We start from the raw sequence: 13,033 nt of genomic DNA, 5'->3' as shown, positions 1-13,033 counted from the left end.
CCGCATAGCACAGGGAGATCAGCTCGGTGCTTTGTTACCACCTAGAGGGGTGGGATAGGGAGGGTGGGAGGGAGGGAGATGCAAGAGGGAAGAGATATGGGAACGTATGTATATGTATAACTAATTCACTTTTTTATAAAGCAGAAACTAACACACCATTGTAAAGCAATTATACTCCAATAAAGATATAAAATTAAAAAAAATCAGGTGTAGTTATATATATTCACAATCAACAATCTGAAGATGAAATTTAAGAAAACAGGCCTTATCTGGCAGAAATGGAAAAGCTGATCCTAAAATTCATAGGGAATTGCAAGGAGTCCTAAAAACCCAAAACAGTCTTGAAAAAGAAGAACAAAATAGTGGTGATGGTTACACAAAATAATGAATGTACTTAATGCTCCTGAACTGTATAGTTTAAAATGGTAACAATGTAAATTTTATATATATTCTACGACAATAAAAAATTCATTATGACATCTATGTGAAGAAATTTTTAAATGCTTACAGCCTTTTCTGTAAAAAATAAATAAGGCAAGAAAAAAATGAGAAGCATTTCAGGCATGAAATAATATGAACAGTATAATGACATAAACTCCAGCCTAGAGTGAAACACTGCTTATGATATGGTCTTGGAAAATCTCTAGGCCTCAGTTTCCTCATCTGTAAAATGGAGATAACTATTATCCCTACCTTAAAAGATCAGGAGGATTCAATGCAATAATGCAAATAAATCACTGAACACTGAGACTAATACAGAATAAAGGGTTAATAAATGCTAGCTGTCCTAATTGCAGAACTGTATTTACGGTTACAATTATGTAAAATTTATGCTCTTTATGTGACGGTCTCCTCCAGCTGATATTCCTTGATCTAGTTGATGGGATACACAGTGTGTACACTTTATAAACAATCAAGCTGCATATTTATGATTTGTATCCCCTTTTGCATATATGTTTTACTTCAGAAAAAGTTTACTTAACTGAAAAAGGTGATTGCACAACATTGTGAATGTACTTAATGCCACTGAACTGTACACTTAAAACAGTTAAAGTGGCAAATTTTACATTATGTATATTTTACCACAATTTTTTAAAAGGAAGAAAAAGGAAATAAAGCTGATTGTGGTGATGGTGTAGAGAATAGATGGGGCAGAGGAGAGATGAGTGGGAGACCTATGGGATGCTCAGGTGCATCCAGTTAAGAATCAATAAAAACCAAACTCAAGGCAGGGACAGTAGGGAAGGAGAAGATGGGGGAGCCCAGACATTAAATGAGAGAAAGAGAGAGAGAGAAGGAGAAAGTGACTGCTTCCTGGGTTTCTTGCTGAAGAAATTAGAAGAAACAGCAGTGTGACAGGTTAACGACATCAGTTTTAGGCTTCATGAGTTTGACAGATGAATGAGAGGTGATGAGCCAACAAGATGAGCATAAATAGTTGCGTGTCTAGTAGACCAAGTTTTGAGCTGTAGTTTTGATTTTGAAAGTTCAGGTTCAAGGCAGTAAAAAAATGCTCAGGAAGAGAATTGCTCACTGAGGGAGAAATGGTAACAAACTAAATTTTGGGGATCATCAACAAACATTTAAAGGGCAGAAAGGAGGCCAAGTGGTGGATGAAGACTAAGGGGAATAAAGACACAGATGCCAAGGAGGGAGGCAGTTTCAAAGGGGGCTGGTTCAACAGTGTCAAAATCCTGCGGAAAGATCCAGATATGTGAACTGCAGGAATATTATTGTTAAGCAAGTCCCCAAAAAGTTCCACTAATGCAATTTAGACCAACTCCTACTGTTATGTGATATATACTGTGCAATAAAAAATGCTGGGGAAATATCCTAAGGAATCCACTAAACAACTACAAAACTCAAGTTCAGCAAGGCTGCAAGATACAAGGTCAATATTTGAAAAATTAACTGTATTTCTATACACTTGCAATGAGCAATCTGAAAAAGAAATTAAGAAAACAATTCCATTTACAATCACACCAAAAGAAATAAATTACTTAGGAATAAATTTAACAAAGAAGTGCAAAACTTATATTCTGAGAACCACAAAACATTTGTAGTTCTTTTTTTTTGAATTTTATTTCATCTATTTTTTTATACAGCAGGTTCTTATTAGTTATCCATTTTATACATATTAGTATATATATGTCAATATCCCAATTCATCACACCACCACCACCGCCACCCCCGCTGCTTTCCCCCCTTGGTGTCCATATGATTGTTCCCTACATCTGTGTCTCAATTTCTGTCCTGCAAACCAGTTCATCTGTACTATTTTTCTAGACTCCACATATATGCGTTAATATACGATATTTGTTTTTCTCTTTCTGACTTACTTCACTCTGTATGACAGTCTCTAGATTCATCCACGTCTCTACAAATGACCCAATTTCGTTCCTTTTTATGGCTGAGTAATATTCCATCGTATATATACCACATCTTCTTTATCCATTCGTCTGTCGACGGGCATTTAGGTTGCTTCCATGACCTGGCTATTGTAAATAATGCTGCAATGAACATTGGGGTGCATGTGTCTTTTTGAATTATGTTTTTTTCTGGGTAGATGCCCAGTAGTGGGATTGCTGGGTCATATGGTAATACTATTTTTAGTTTTTTAAGGAACTTCCATACTGTTCTCCACAGTGGCTGTATCAATTTACATTCCCACCAACAGTGCAAGAGTGTTCCCTTTTCTCCACACCCTCCCCAGCATTTGTTGTTTGTAGATTTTCTGATGATGCCCATTCTAACTGGTGTGAGGTGATACCTCATTGTAGTTTAGATTTGCATTTCTCTAATAATTAGTGATGTTGAGCAGCTTTTCATGTGCTTCTTGGCCATCTTTATGTCTTCTTTGGAGAAATTTAGGTCTTCTGTCCATTTTTGGATTGGGTTTTTTTTTTTTTTTTTAATATTGAGCTGCATGAGCAGTTTTTGGAGATTAATCCTTTGTCCGTTGATTTGTTTGTAAATATTTTCTCCCATTTCGTCTTGCTGGTAGTTCCCCTTGCTTTGCAAAAGCTTTTAAGTTTCATTAGGTCCCATTTGTTTATTTTTGTTTTTATTTCCATTTCTCTAGGAGGTAGGTCAAAAAGGATCTTGCTCTGATTTATGTCATAGAGCGTTCTTCCTATGTTTTCCTCTAAGAGTTTTATAGTGTCCAGTCTTACATTTAGGTCTCTAATCCATTTTGAGTTTATTTTTGTGTATGGTGTTAGGGAGTGTTCTAATTTCATTCTTTTACATGTAGCTGTCCAGTTTGCCCAGCACCACTTATTGAAGAGACTGTCTTTTCTCCATTTTGTATCCTTGCCTCCTTTGTCATAGATTAGTTGACCATAGCTGCGTGGGTTTATCTCTGGGCTTCCTATCCTGTTCCACTGATCTATGTTTCTGTTTTTGTGCCAGTACCATCCTGTCTTGATTACTGTAGCTTTGTAGTATAGTCTGAAGTCAGTAAGTCTGATTCCTCCAGCTTCGTTTTTCGTTCTCAAGACTGCTTTGGCTATTTGGGGTCTTTTGTGTCTCCATACAAATTTTAAGATTTTTTGTTCTAGTTCTGTAAAAAAATGCCAGTGGTAGTTTGATAGGGATTGCATTGAATCTGTAGATTGCTTTGGGTAGTAGAGTCATTTTCACAATATTGATTCTTCCAATCCAAGAACGTGGTATATCTATACATTTGTTTGTATCATCTTTAATCTCTTTCATCAATGTCTTACAATTTTCTGCATACAGGTCTTTTGTCCCCCTAGGTAGGTTTATTCCTAGGTATTTTATTCTTTTTGTTGCAATGGTAAATGGGAGTGTTTCCTTAATTTCTATTTCAGACTTTACTTTTCATCATTAGTGCATAGGAATGCAAGAGATTTCCGTGCATTAATTTTGTATCCTGCAGCTTTACCAAATTCATTGATTACCTCTAGTAGTTTTCTGTTGGCATCTTTAGGATTCTCTATGTATAGTATCATGACATCTGCAAACAGTTTTACTTCTTCTTTTCCAATTTGTATTCCTTTTATTTCTCTATTTTCTCTAATTGCCATGGCTAGGACTTCCAAAACTATGTTGAATAATAGTGGTGAGGCTTCCCTGGTGGCGCAGTGGTTGAGAGTCCACCTGCCGATGCAGGGGACACAAGTTTGTGCCCTGGTCCAGGAAGATCCCACATGCCATGGAGCGGCTGGGCCCGTGAGCCATGGCCGCTGAGCCTGCGCGTCCGGAGCCTGTGCTCCACAACGGGAGAGGCCACAACAGCGAGCAGCCCGCGTACCGCAAAACAACAACAACAACAAATAGTGGTGAGAGTGGACATTCTTGTCTTGTTCCTGATCTTAGAGGAAATGCTTTCAGTTTTTCACCAATGAGAATGATGTTTGTTGTGGGTTTGTCATATATGGCCTTTATTATGTTGAGGTAGGCTCCCTCTATGCCCACTTTCTGGAGAGTTTTTGTCATAAATGGGTGTTGAATTTTGTCAAAAGCGTTTTCTGCATCTATTGAGATGATCATATGGTTTTTATTCTTCAATTTGTTAATATGGTGTATCACATTGATTGCAATATACTGAAGACTCCTTGCATCCCTGGGATAAATCCCACTTGATCATAGTGTATGATCCTTTTAATGTGTTGTTGGATTCTGTTTGCTAGTATTTTGTTGAGGATTTTTGCATCTATATTCATCAGTGATATTGGTCTGTAATTTTCTTTTTTTGTAGTATCTTTGTCTGGTTTTGGTATCAGGGTGATGGTGGCCTCACAGAATGAATTTGGAAGTGCTCCTTCCTCTGCAATTTTTTGGAAGAGTTTGAGAAGGATGAGTGTTAGCTCTTCTCTAAATGTTTGATAGAATTCACCTGTGAAGTCATCTGGTTCTGGACTTTTGTTTGGAGATTGTAAGATTTTTAATCACAGTTTCAATTTCATTACTTGTGATTGGCCTGTTCATATTTTCTGTTTCTTTCTGGTTCAGTCTTGGAAGGCTATACCTTTCTAAAAATTTGTCCAATCTTCCAGGTTGTCCATTTTATTGGCATGGAGTTGCTTGTAGTAGTCTCTTACGATGCTTTGTACTTCTGCGGTGTCTGTTTAACTTCTCCTTTTTCATTCTTAATTTTATTGTTTTGAGTCCTCTTCCTCTTTTTCTTGATGAGTCTGGCTAATGGTTTATCAATTTTGTTTATCTTCTCAAAGAACCAGCTTTTACTTTTATTGATCTTTGCTATTGTTTTCTTTGTTTCTATTTCATTTATTTCTGCTCTGATCTGTATGATTTCTTTTCTTCTACTAACTTTGGGTTTTGTTTGTTCTTCTTTCTCTAGTTCCTTCAGGTGTAAGGTTAGATTGTTTATTTGAGATTTCTTGTTTCTTGAGGTAGGTTTGTATTGCTATAAACTTCCCTCTTAGAACTGCTTTTGCTGCATCCCATAGGTTTTGGATCGTCGTGTTTTCATTGTCATTTGTCTCTAGGTATTTTTTGATTTCCTCTTTGATTTCTTCAATGATCTCTTGGTTATTTAGTTATGAATTGTTTGTGGTTTTTACGTCTTTCTTCCCTGTAATTGATTTCTAATCTCATAGCGTTGTGGTCAGAAAAGACGCTTGATACGATTTCAATTTTCTTAAATTTACTGAGGCTTGATTTGTGACCCAAGATGTGAGATCTATCCTGGAGAATGTTCTGTGTGCACTTGAGAAGAAAGTGTAATCTGCTGATTTTGGATGGAATGTCCTATAAATATCAGTTAAATCTATCTGGTCTATTGTGTCATTTAAAGCTTGTGTTTCCTTATTAAGTTTATGTGTGGATGATCTTTCCATTGGTGTAAGTGAGGTGTTAAAATCCCCCACTATTATCATGTTACTGTCGATTTTCTCTTTTAGAGGTGTTAGCAGTTGCCTTATGTATTGAGGTGCTCCTATGTTGGGTGCATATATATTTATAATTGTTATTTCTTCTTCTTGGATTGATCCCTTGATCATTATGTAGTGTCCTTCCTTGTCTCTTGTAACATTCTTTATTTTAAAGCCTATTTTATCTGATATGAGTATTGCTACTCCAGCTTTCTTTTGATTTCCATTTGCATGGAATATCTTTTTCCATCCCCTCACTTTCAGTCTGTATGTGTCCCTAGGTCTGAAGTGGGTCTCTTGTAGACAGCAAATATATGGGTCTTGTTTTTGTATCCATTCAGCGAGCCTGTGTCTTTTGGTTGGAGCATTTAATCCATTCAAGTTTAAGGTAATTATCGATATGTATGTTCCTATTACCAATTTCTTAATCGTTTTGGGTTTGTTTTTGTAGGTCCTTTTCTTCTCTTGTGTTTCTCACTTAGAGAAGTTCCTTTAGCATTTGCTGTAGAGCTGGTTTGATGGTGCTGAATTCTCTTAGCTTTTGCTTGTCTGTAAAGCTTTTGATTTCTCCATCAAATCTGAATGAGATCCTTGCTGGGTAGAGTAATCTTGGTTGTAGGTTCTTCCCTTTCATCACTTTAAATATGTCATGCAGCTCCCTTCTGGCTTGTAGAGTTTCTGCTGAGAAATCAGCTGTTTACCTTATGGGAGTTCCCTTGTATGTTATTTGTCATTTTTCCCTTGCTGCTTTCAATAATTTTTCTTTGTCTTTAATTTTTGCCAATTTGATTACTATGTGTCTCGGCATGTTTCTCCTTGGGTTTATCCTGTATGGGACTCTCTGCGCTTCCTGGACTTGGGTGGCTATTTCCTTTCCCATGTTAGGGAAGTTTTCGACTATAATCTCTTCAAATATTTTCTCAGGTCTTTTCTCTCTCTCCTCCTCCTGGGACCCCTATATGTGAATGTTGTTGCATTTAATGTTGTCTCAGAGGTCTCTTAGGCTGTCTTCATTTCTTTTCATTCTTTTTTCTATTCTGTTCTGCAGCAGTGAATTCCACCATACTGTCTTCCAGGTAGGTCACTTATCCGTTCTTCTGCCTCAGTTATTCTGCTATTGATTCCTTCTAGTGTATTTTTCATTTCAGTTATTGTACCGTTCCTCTCTGTTTGTTTGTTCTTTAATTCTTCTAGGTCTTTGTTAAACATTGCTTGCATCTTCTCAATCTTCGCCTCCATTCTTTTTCTGGGGTCCTGGATCATCTTCACTATCATTATTCTGAATTCTTTTTCTGGAAGGTTGCCAATCTCCACTTCATTTAGTTGTTTTTCTGGCGTTTTATCTTGTTCCTTCATCTGGTACATAGCCCTCTGCCTTTTCATCTTGTCTATCTTTCTGTGAATGTGGTTTTTGTTCCACAGGCTGCAGGACTGTTCTTCTTTCTTTTGCTGTCTGCCCTCTAGTGGATGAGGCTATCTAAGAGGCTTGTGCAAGTTTCCTGATGGGAGGGACTGGTGGTGGGTAGAGCTGGCTGTTGCGCTGGTGTGCAGAGCTCAGTAAAACTTTAATCCGCTTGTCTGCTGATGGGTGGAGCTGGGTTCCCTCATTGTTGGTGGTTTGGCCTGAGGCGACCCAACACTAGAGTCTACCTGGGCTCTTTGGTGGGGCTAATGGCGGACTCTGGGAGGGCTCACGCCAAGGAGTACTTCCCAGAACTTCTACTGCCAGTGTCCTTGTCCTCATGGTGAGACACAGACCCCCGCCCCCTGCCTCTGCAGGAGACCCTCCAACACTAGCAGGTAGGTCTGGTTCAGTCTCCTGTGGGGTCACTGCTCCTTCTCCTGGGTCTCAATGTGCACACTACTTTGTGTGTGTCCTGCAAGAGTTGAGTCTCTGTTTCCCCCAGTCCTGTCGAAGTCCTGCAATCAAATCCCACTAGCCTTCAAAGGCTGATTCTCTAGGAATTCCTCCTCCCTTTACCGGACCCCCAGGTTGGGAAGCCTGACATTGGGCTCAGAACCTTCACTCCAGTCGGTTGCCTTCTGTGGTATAAGTGTTCTCCCATTTGTGAGTCACCCACCCAGCAGTTATGGATTTGATTTTATTGTGATTGCACCCCTCTTATGGTCTCATTGTGGCTTCTCCTTTGTCTTTGGATGTGGGGTATCTTTTTTGGTGAATTCCAGTGTCTTCCTATCGATGAGCGTTCAGCAGTTAGTTGTGGCTCCGGTGCTCTCGCAAGAGGGAGTGAGAGCACGTCCTTCTACTCCACCATATTGAACCAATCAAACATTTGTAGTTCTTTAATTTAGAAATTAAAGAAGATCTAAATAAATGGGAAGACATCCCATACTCATAGATCAGAAGACTTAACGTTGTAAAAAGGCAATACTCTCCAAATTAATCTACAAATTCGAAGGAATTTCTGTCAAAATCCCAGATGGCCTCTTTGCAGAAATCGACAAACTAATCCTAAAATTCATATGGAACTGCAAATAGCCAAAACAACTTTGAAAAAGAACAAAGTTGGAGAATTCACATTTCCTGATTCCAAAACTACCACAAATCTACAGTAATCAAACAGTGTAGTAGTGGCATACAGACAGATATATAGATCAATGGAATAGAACCACGAGTTCAAAACAGGCTCTCACATTTACAGTCAATTGATTTTCAACAATAGTACCAAGACAATTAAATGGGGAAGGAATAGTCTTTTTATTTTAATTTTTTGTTTTTTCTGGCTCTGTTGGGTCTTCGTTGCTGCGTGCGGGCTTTCTCTAGTTGCAGTGAGCGGGGGCTACTCTTTAGTTGCAGTGCACGGGCTTCTCATCGTGGTGGCTTCTCTTGTTGCAGGGTACAGGCTCTAGGCGTGCAGGCTTCAGTAGTTGGAGCACGCGGGCCCTAGAGCACAGGGACTTCGGTAGTTGCAGCATGTGGTCTCTAGAGTGCACAGGCTTCAGCAGTCGAGGCACATAGGCTCCGTAGTTGTGGCTCGCGGTCTTAGAGCGCAGGCTCACTAGCTATGGCGCACAGGCTTAGCTGCTCCAAGGCATGTGGGATCTTTCAGGACCAGGGATCAAACCCGTTTCCCCTGCACTAGCAGGCAGATTGTTAACCACTGCGCCACCAGGGAAGTCCACCAAGAATAGTCTTTTTAATAAGTGGTGCTGGAACAACTGGATATCCACATATAAAAGAATGAAGTGGAACTTCCCTGGTGGTCCATTGGTAAAGAACCCTCCTTCCAATGCAGGGGACACGAGTTTGATCCCTGGTCAGGGAACTAAAATCCCACATTCCACAGGGCAACTACTGAGCTCACACGCCTCAACTAGAGAGCCCCTGTGCAGCAAACTACAGAGCCCACGCACTCTGGAGCCCCCGCACAACAACTACAGAGCCCACACGCTCTGGAGCCCGCACACCACAACTGAAGAGAGAAAACCCGCACACCACAACTGAAGAGAGAAAACCCGCGTGCCACAACTAGAGAGCCCGCACGCTGCAAGTACTGAGCCCACGTGCTCTAGAGCCTGCGCACCACGACTAGAGAGAAGCCCGCACACTGCAATGATAGATCCTGCATGCTGCAACGAAGATCCCGTGTGCCACAACTAAGACCCAACACAGCCAAATAAATTAATTTATATTAAAAAAATGTAAAACAACCCACTAAATGACAGAAAATATTTTAAAGTCATATATCTGTTAAAGGATTTGTTTAGAATATACAGAGAACACTTACAACTTAATAATAAAAACACAAATAAACCAATTAAAAAATAGACAAAGGCTCAGAATAGACATTTCTTCAAAGAACATACACAAATGACCGACAAACACATGGAAAGATGCTCAACATCATTATGGAACTGCAAAGCAAAACTACAGTGAGGTATTATAATACTTCCTACCCACTAGGCTGGCTATCATAATAAAGATAATGAGTGTTGACAAGGATGGGGAGGAATTAGAACCCTCAAGTTTTCTTTATTTTTTTCATAATAGTCATCCTCATGGGTGTGAAGTGGTATCTCACTGTGCGCCATGTATTTTTAAGTTATTATCTGTAAATAGAAGTTCACCTTGTGTTGATTTCTATAATATACTTAGCACAGTCACTGAAGAGATATAAACAAACAAAAAATTTAAATACCAATAAAATAAAGCATAGGGTTACAAAGATTTAAGTCAATTCAACTTTGAAAAAGATATTAAAGAGGACAAAGAATGAAGACATAACATAAAGCTTGTAAACTCTGTTTTACTCATCTGGGACTAATAGCTAAACTACTAATGTTTTGTGTACATAAAAATTGTTGCAAAGCAAGTTACAGCTTTGTGATTTATTGTTATGACAGTGAAATTGTTGAGATTGTTGTGAGATTGTTGTCACGAACCCTATTTTAAAGATAAGTAAATTTGAAATCAAACAGGTTCCACAGCTTGTCTTAGACCACAAAGCAATTCTGTGACAGAGAGTTGGAAAATAATTTCTGATTTCCAGGTTTAAGGTGAAAAACTCATAATTTAATGTGCATTAAGTCAAGGGAAACATGATAGAGAAATCTCCATTCTTAGCATGAATAAACTTAGGGAAGTTATCCAGAACACTGAAGCTTACAACGTCCAACAGCGATGACCAATAATTAACTCTCTGCCAGCCTAACTTGAATGTGGATTCAACTCAGAACTAGGTTGTTAGGTTTTTTTCAGTATGATCCAATAACACTAACACTCTAACTTTGCCTCTCAAATGTTTTCATTGTTTTGTTAAATTTTGGCTGTTCAAAAGTAGGGTAATTCTATTAAATTGACAAAGCCTGTGTTGAAGCAATCACGGAAAATGGAAATGCTTTTTGACTATCTTGCTTAACTCAGATGTACAAGTGTTACTTGTCTTCTTTCCTACACCCCATATGCGAGAAAAAGTTATTGTTTACCCTCACCGAATTTGATCCAATCATTTTAGCCAAATTAAAAAATATATATACAAATATATATATATATATATATATATATATACACACTCAGGGTCAACATTAAGAAATGCATACTCAAGTATTCAAGGGTGAAATACTGGGATATGCTTTAAAATTCTTCAGCAAAGGAGAAAAAAAAAGGTACATATGAAACATTTGTGACAGATATTCCAACTGTGTAATGTGGGTATTGGCATATAGAAGGTTCATTTCACTTTTCCTATTTTTGTCTATGCTTAAAGTTTTTCACAATAACTTTTCACAAAATGAATTCTTTCCAAAGTTACCGTCCTGGTTAGGAAATACGAATCAGTGGATGTGAATGTTCTCTTCGGAACGAAACTGCATGAAGGATCTCCAGCCGAGGCTAGGTGGCCGTGGGCTCCACGCCCCTCGGGCCCCGCGCCAGGACGCGGGCCGAAAGCGCGCACGTTTCCCTCGAGCTGAACCTCACAACTCGCTCTGTGCGCTCTAGAGCTCGCAGGACCGCCGAGCTCAATTTGGAAGTGGCCCACGCCGCGCTCACGCCGGCGGCTGGGGGAATCCGGACAAACTCCTCTCGAGGGCTCCAAGGTCCCACGGCCCAGTGTTGCGGGCCTGGCCCCCAGCAGCCCCTCCTAGGTCTCTAGAGACCCTCGGCACCGCTCCCTCCGTGCCCCCCACCGAGAACCTCGGCCCAGCCCTCCGCCTACCGTCCAAGTCCTCTTCGTCCTCCGACTCGCTGTCCGCGATCGCATCGGCGACAAGGCCAGGGCCGGGCTCTAGACCCTGGGAGCCGGAAGGAGGGGCGGCGGGCGGGGTGGAGGCTCTGGAGCGGGCCTCGCGCAGGCGGGTGAAGTAGTCCACCGCGAAGTCGACAAGGTCGGGCGGCTGCTGCCGCAACACCTCCACGGTGTAGCCCTGCAGCAGCTCTGTGAGCCCGGGAGGGATCTGGATGTGGCTCATGCCGGCGGCGGCGGCAGGCGGGACCCAGCCGCCGGCGGCCACCTCCTGGACGCTCCCTCACGCCGGACTCTCGCCCCGCGCCCGCGAGGTCCCCTCACGCGCGACCCGGGTCGGGTCTTCCTCGCGCCACGCCGCCCTTTGTCCGGGTCTGCGTTTCAGGGCCGCACCACCCTACACCGCTCCGGCTGGCCTGGTGCCGCCGCCGCTGTCACTAGGCAGCCGCCGCCGCCTCGGGCACAGACGAGCGGGAGAGCTGGATGGGCGGGGCAGGAGCCCAGGTTGTGACGCACGCGGCCGCGGGCGTGCGCGCTCTCGCCGAGCGCCGGCCCTCAGTGCGCGTGCGCCAGTGGGCCGGCCGCCAGCCAGGCTGCCCGGGCAGTCTCCAGTCCAGGGGCAGGAAATGAGTGGTCTACCCGCTAAGCGGCGTCGTTACTGCCTCTCACCTTTCATTTCTAATTTCAATACACTCTAAGATCCAACCGTTTGTCAGCCCTTACTAGGCTCCAGGGACACAGCTGAGAGCCAGATGCAAGCATGCACATTACCACCCCGGTGTGGTTCTGGCTATGGTGGAAAACAAGAGGGCCCACTTTAGGGGGGGGACATTCAAGCTGACTCCGAGGCCTGGGTAGGATCTAACCACAGGAAGATCTGGAGGAGAGCCATGTGGGCACAGAGGACAGCAAGAGCAAAGGCATGGTAAAGTCAGAACCACCCTGACCGCTGGGAGGCATAGTGGCATGACCATAGGACCCTCAGAAGTCCGGCAGGAGGTCGTTGAGATGTCAAAGGAGGAAGCCCTTGTAGGTAGTAGGAGTTTCAGTGATATAGTAATTTGGGAGCCAAAGGCAGATAAATAAGCCTGGAAGAACTCAGTAGGCCAAACATGTTCCTTGAGAAAAGGGAATAAACGCCCAGGGCAGGAATGACCACTGTGCCTGTTTCTCCTCTTGAGCATTCCCACCAGGATTCCCAGGACTAGGTCTGCACACCCCTACTCTCCCCATACTTCACCCTGGGCCCTGGGCCAGCATTGCTTGATGGTGTTGAGCAGACCACAAGGCACTGTTAATCCTTTGCCCCTGGGAGAGGGCATAGGCAAACTGGAGAGGCCATGCTATTTCCCAAGCTGCCCCTTCACCCACACCAGATTGGAAGGGAATAGAAAAAGGTGGAAACCTTCCTGGTATGTCCATACCATAGCCTAGGTACTGACCAAAGGCCCAGTAGGCATAGGACAAAGT

The 13,033-nt window shown here is 42.0% G+C and overlaps 1 protein-coding gene across 1 annotated transcript in view; it reads right to left on the bottom strand.

The window, feature by feature from the left end:
- PRKAR2A (protein kinase cAMP-dependent type II regulatory subunit alpha) overlaps window positions 1–12,050 on the bottom strand; it is a 77,182-nt gene extending 65,132 nt beyond the window's left edge. Inside the window, exon 1 of the mRNA XM_030867024.2 lies at window positions 11,537–12,050. Coding sequence (XP_030722884.1) covers window positions 11,537–11,789 — 253 coding nt within the window. The 5' untranslated portion in view covers window positions 11,790–12,050. The remainder of the gene's footprint in view (window positions 1–11,536) is intronic.
- Between the last annotated feature and the right edge of the window lie 983 nt (window positions 12,051–13,033).

Source organism: Globicephala melas, chromosome 11 (genome assembly GCF_963455315.2).
Source record: "Globicephala melas chromosome 11, mGloMel1.2, whole genome shotgun sequence".
NCBI classification, from domain to species: Eukaryota; Metazoa; Chordata; class Mammalia; order Artiodactyla; family Delphinidae; genus Globicephala; species Globicephala melas.
The sequence above is the reverse complement of the archived record's forward strand: the minus strand, read 5'-3'. Positions and strand labels throughout refer to the sequence as shown.